Consider the following 5,415-nt stretch of genomic DNA (forward strand, 5'->3'; position numbering starts at 1 on the left):
ATCCCAAAGTTACCAGGCGTTGAACTCGTGTGAGCTCTAGCAATTTTTGTTTTTTTAAATTTTTTCTTTGAAAAAACCACCGTCGTTGCTGCATTAGATGGCTCGATAGGATGGCTTCATGCTTCTTTCCAACTTTTTTACTAAAAGGGACAACTTGCACGTACGTTTTTACATGCATCAAACATAAAGACATTTATATGCAATTATAGAGTAACCAAAAAATATTCAGCCCCAGAGGTCTAAGTTAATTTTCATTCAAATGTGAATAAAAAAAAAATTATACCTAATTTTAACAAAGAGTAGGAGGGAACTACGGCATGGTGATTTTCATCATGGTAATGTAGGCACTGCATCGCTTCTTTGCCTTCGCCATGAATTAGGGGATGTTATCCTCTCTAGGGCTGGTATGTGACAACACCTATCTCTATTTGCGAACTACACATGTTATTCATCAAACAACACACTTGGACAAGATAAGTCGTGCCAATACCGCCTTTTTCTCTAGCAAAGCTTATACTTGATGTCTTCTCCTTGATTTAGCTTAGCCACTTATACTTCGAGTCCACCCTCTATTCTCACCCGGGATTCGCCGTGATTGTGACTTTTTTTTGAGAGAGAGAACACGTCACTTTATTGATCACAAAGCATCAATACAAAGGGTCTTCCGATACAATATGGAGCAAAATCATAAATAAAGCCTAAGCTAGAAACATCACAAGTTCTAGCAAGAATGTGTGCCGCCTCGTTGAGAAAATATCTAACATGCCGCGGTTGTGACTTGTGGCAATGTACCTAGCTAGCCAGTCGGGCCCCACAATACGGAGTAGTATATCATATGCATCCGTGCACCTGACTTAAAGTTGACCATAGTGTTGAATGTGAAAAAGGAAATTTATAGGAGGTGTTGCCATGCATAAACACTGATTACAAGAAGGAAGGAATTGCCCAAAGACGAAAGTTCCAAGATAGCTGCTGCAGCGAAAGGAAATGAAAAGAGGTCGCGAGGAGCTTCCGGACACGGCCAATCATCAGCAACTGAATTAAGATTCTTTGCCATGTGCTGGCGGTATGGAAAAGGGAACAGAACTAGAAAAATACGTACACACGACAAACAATATCAACACAACAACCAGGGAATGCATCGCAACTAGCCAAGCAGCTGCGTCGTGTAGCGTACGTTCACGAGGCGCACAGTGCAATCCCTCTCCACTTTCGAGTTTTTGGAGTTTCAACGCATGTATCGATCCTCGCCTGCCGCGCCGGCAGCTGAGAGCCTAGCTTGGGCTCACGGTTTCAGCGCCGAGTAGGTCCGGTACTTGGCCTCCTCCTCCGCCGCCTTGGCCTCCTCCGCGGCGGCGTCCACACCGTAGCTCTTGTGGTAGCACGGGACATGGGTGCTGACGGGACAGGTCATCTTGGTCCTGTGGAAGAACCCGGCACACTCGTCGTGCGACCGCTGGTTGGGCGCATAAGGGATGCAGTTGCGGTCGACGTTGAGCTTCCCCTGCTTGATCAGGTCCCAGCAGCACGCCCCGAGCCCCGTGAAGTAGTTGCCGGAGAGCGTGAGGTTGGTGAGGTGGCCGTCGTAGGCGAGGCGGCAGAGCGCGTCGGGCACCACGCCGTAGAGGAGGTTGTTCGCCAGGTTGAGCTGCTCCACCTTCCGCAGGCACGCGTAGGACGCCGGGATGGTGCCCGTGAGCAGGTTCGTGCCGGCGTCGATGACGGTGGCCTTGGCGAGCAGGCCGAGCTCGTACGGGAGGCAGCCGCTGAGCTTGTTGTTGAGGAAGAGCACCTCGAGGAGCGTGTTGGCGGCGCGGGCGATGGAGGAGGGGATCGGTCCCGTGAACTGGTTGTTGGCGAGGGAGAGGTAGTTCACGGGGGAGTCGCCCAGGTTGTCCGGGAGCTTGCCGTCGAACTTGTTGTTGTTGACGAAGATGGCCTCCACGATCGGGAACGAGCAGAAGAGCCCCGCCGGCAGCCCGCCGAGGAAGTTGTTGAACCGGATGTCGATGAAGGTGGAGTTGGTGAGCCCCAGCACGTCCGTCGGGAAGGGGCAGGGCGCGAGCTTGTTGTTGCTCAGGTCGAGCTCGTAGAAGTACTGCAGCGCCCTGAGGTTGGGCACGACGCCGCCGAACTTGTTGGAGTTGGCGTGGAAGAGCGCGAGGTCGGGGAGCGCGTCCACGAAGCTCACCAAGGAGGCGGACTGCAGCATGTAGCCGTTGAAGTCGACGGAGGCGAGGGCCCGCTCGTTGACGTTGGGCGGTTTCTCGCAGAAGAAGCCCTTGTAGGAGCCGCAGACATCGGTGCCGGTCCAGGTGTTGGTGATGCACTGGGGGTCGCTGGTAATCGTCCTCTTGAACCTCTGGATGACGAGGTACGCCCTGTATATCCGCTCGTTCTCGAAGTCGCATGCCTGCGGCTCGGACGATGTGGGCGGCTGCTGCTTCGGGGGCGAGCTGCCTCCACCACCGCCGATGCCGATGCTGATCCCCCCGCCTTTGCCGATGCTGATGCCGATGAGGTCCCGCCGGCTGGCGTCGGAGGTGTGTGCCGCGAGCGCAATGCAGGAGGCCAAGAAGCAGAAGCGAGCGAGGCGGCTACCGCTCAGCAGACCTGCCATTTTTCCCGATAACTGAAGGTGTCGGCAGAGGGTGGAGAACAGTGCTTGTGTTTTGTGCTACACAGGTGTGTCCGGCCCGGGTAGCCGGCAAGTTGGGGGCGAGGTTGCAGGGCTCCAGAGGATTGAGTGGCCTGGTCCTCAGTGAGGGACGTGTATATAAACACCTGTGCGGCTGCACGGAGCCAAAACAATGACATTTCTCGCCAAAGCGGCAGTTGGCATGTGCGCGCAAACCACCAGCAGATGCTTCTGAAACCTGCAATTTTACCCCGCTGCTCTGGATTCAGGTTCCAAGTTCCAACTGAATGAATGATCGAAGAGACTCTCATTTCTCTTCTCCCTTTCTCTCTCCTCTATCCCTTTGAGAGTCGCCGTCTTCTCCCTGGCTCCTCTCCCCTCTCGTCTCCGGCGGCTTCGCCCTGCTGGAGAGGGTGGGGAGAGGAGGTCGGCCCCTCCATGTGCATAGTAGACGTAGGCTAGCTGTAGATGTTCTTACCCATGTGGAGTATGGCGATATGCCGAAGGGGAGCAAGCGGCTGAAGCTCTCGGGTGGCTTCTGGCGGCTGGTGGCGGTGGTCTTCGTGCTCAAGGTGCTCTGGAGGTTGGAGCCAAAGATGAGTAGCGCAGATCTAGCAGCCCACCCTCAAAATAAGCTCGTGGTTCGTGTTCTTGCTCGGATTTGTTATGATAGACGAGTTCTTGCTCTTCTTGGACGGTGTGGTGGCGGAAGGAAGAAAGCAAGGGATGTTGCTGAAGGAGGATTCATGTGGCTTTGGGGCTTTTCTCGTGTGGAACACATGGCGACCGCCGTCGTTGTCATGATCCTTGGCCACTATGGCTGCCCATCTTCAACCTCCACTTCGGAGGACTGCTTTCGAATCCTTCGTTAGAGCTCGACACCTCTAGGGAGCCAAGTGGTGCGTCCCCGGAACCCTAGAAGTGGTCGGCTGCTGGATTGCTTCGTCGGAATGGATATTTCGAGCAAGCTTCTCTTCGATCTCGGCAGCAACGCCTGGAGGTTATCGGCGAGTGGTGGCGGAGCTCCCACTGTACTCGATTACCTTTTCTCTTTTTTCTGTTAGGTGGTTTTATGTAAAAGTGCAGGCCCTACTCTCAAATACTAGGTTCTTCAGTGTGAGTGTTGTAAAGGGTCTCTATGTAATTTGTACCCGCCACGTGTTGGAATGAAGCCCCTCTGAGGTCTTCTAGTCCCCTGCTTTGTTCTTTGTTAAAAATCTGAATGAAGGATCTACTGAGCTCACGTCCGAGTGTGAGAGGAGCATAGAGGCCTCGAGAGAATTTGGTGGCTTTCACATGATGACATAACTCTGTTTGTGATTTATTTTTTCTATGTCAAAGTAAAAATAATTTCGTCAACATGGCAGTCTTACATACCGAGGTTCCGATAAATGAACTGCAAACATTTTTATAAAATTTGGGATAAGCCATGTTGCAAATCATGTCCAGCACATATCACGATGTAATCCAGTGGTTTGGTAGTTGACGGAGACCTAGCGGAAACACCCTCTTCCCCCCCCCCCGCTTCATCCAACTTGGGCGACTCTGATGGTGAACCCTAGTCGCACCATGCTCCCACCTCCCATCCCCCCACCCACCCATGTCGCTCATAGTAGGAGCTGTCGGGGTTTGGTTGCACGGTTGACGGCGGCCACGAGGTCTTTCCTCTTCGCGCGCTTTGGGCTGGATGGAAGCAGGAAACTAAATCGATGCGAAGGCGAGTCGACGTGCTTTTGGCAGCATCTTTGGAGGCGGCAACACTGTATTCTTCTGGTGGCGGTGGTGTTGCCCTGGTCGTACTCGGGATGCATGTCAGTGGTTTTCCCGGTAGTCTTGAGTCCAGGGTCGGGGCCTGATGGGTCCAAAAAGCAATGTTTTTCATTACATAAATATATACCTCTTTTGTCTTATTACATGCTCTATCTTGTTTTGACTATATCATAAAATGCATGATTAAAAGTCTTGCTTCATTTCCATGAGATATTTGCAAAACTAATATTTTTATTAGGATTTTATCAAGTTTCCTGGTCTTTCGTGTGTGTGTAGGTATTGTGAACCTTTATGGCCAAAGCATTAGGAAATGAGCCAAATTGATGCAATATGGAGGAGTTATATGCACCAAGACTTAGCCATTTCAGGGGCGGAAAGAACCCAAATTTTACATCACAAGATAGATCCAAGACCATGATGTTGTAGCCCTCTTCCATATGAATCCAACGAGTCAAAGGAACTGATGACGCGTGAAGCACACGTCCGTTGGGAACCCCAAGAGAAAGGTGTGATGCGTACAACAGCGAGTTTTCCCTCAGTAAGAAACCAAGGTTATCGAACCAGTAGGAGATGAAGGCCACGTGAAGGTTGTTGGTGAAGGAGTGTAGTGCGGCGCAACACCAGAGATTCCGGCGCCAACGTGGAACCTGCACAACACAATCAAAATACTTTGCCCCAACTTAACAGTGAGGTTGTCAATCTCACCGGCTTGCTGTAAACAAAGGATTAAACGTATGCTGTGGAGAATGATGTTTGCTTGCAAAGAACAACAGAGAACAATGATTGCAGTAGGTTGTATTTCAGATGTAAAAGAATGAACCGGGGTCCACAGTTCACTAGTGGTGTCTCTCCAATAAGATAAATAACATGTTGGGTGAATAAATTACAGTTGGGCAATTGACAAATAGAGAGGGCATAGCAATGCACATACATATCATGATGACTACTATGAGATTTACTTAGGGCATTACGACAAAGAACATAGACCGCTATCCAAGCATGCATCT

At 51.1% G+C, this 5,415-nt stretch overlaps 1 protein-coding gene across 1 annotated transcript; it reads right to left on the reverse strand.

The window, feature by feature from the left end:
* Positions 1-1,285: 1,285 nt before the first annotated feature.
* Positions 1,286-2,620, reverse strand: LOC124671724 (uncharacterized protein At4g06744-like). Its single transcript, XM_047208062.1, has one exon. The coding sequence runs from the start codon at positions 2,618-2,620 to the stop codon at positions 1,286-1,288; it is 1,335 nt and encodes a 444-aa protein (XP_047064018.1).
* Positions 2,621-5,415: the final 2,795 nt, after the last annotated feature.

Source organism: Lolium rigidum, chromosome 7 (genome assembly GCF_022539505.1).
Source record: "Lolium rigidum isolate FL_2022 chromosome 7, APGP_CSIRO_Lrig_0.1, whole genome shotgun sequence".
NCBI classification, from domain to species: Eukaryota; Viridiplantae; Streptophyta; class Magnoliopsida; order Poales; family Poaceae; genus Lolium; species Lolium rigidum.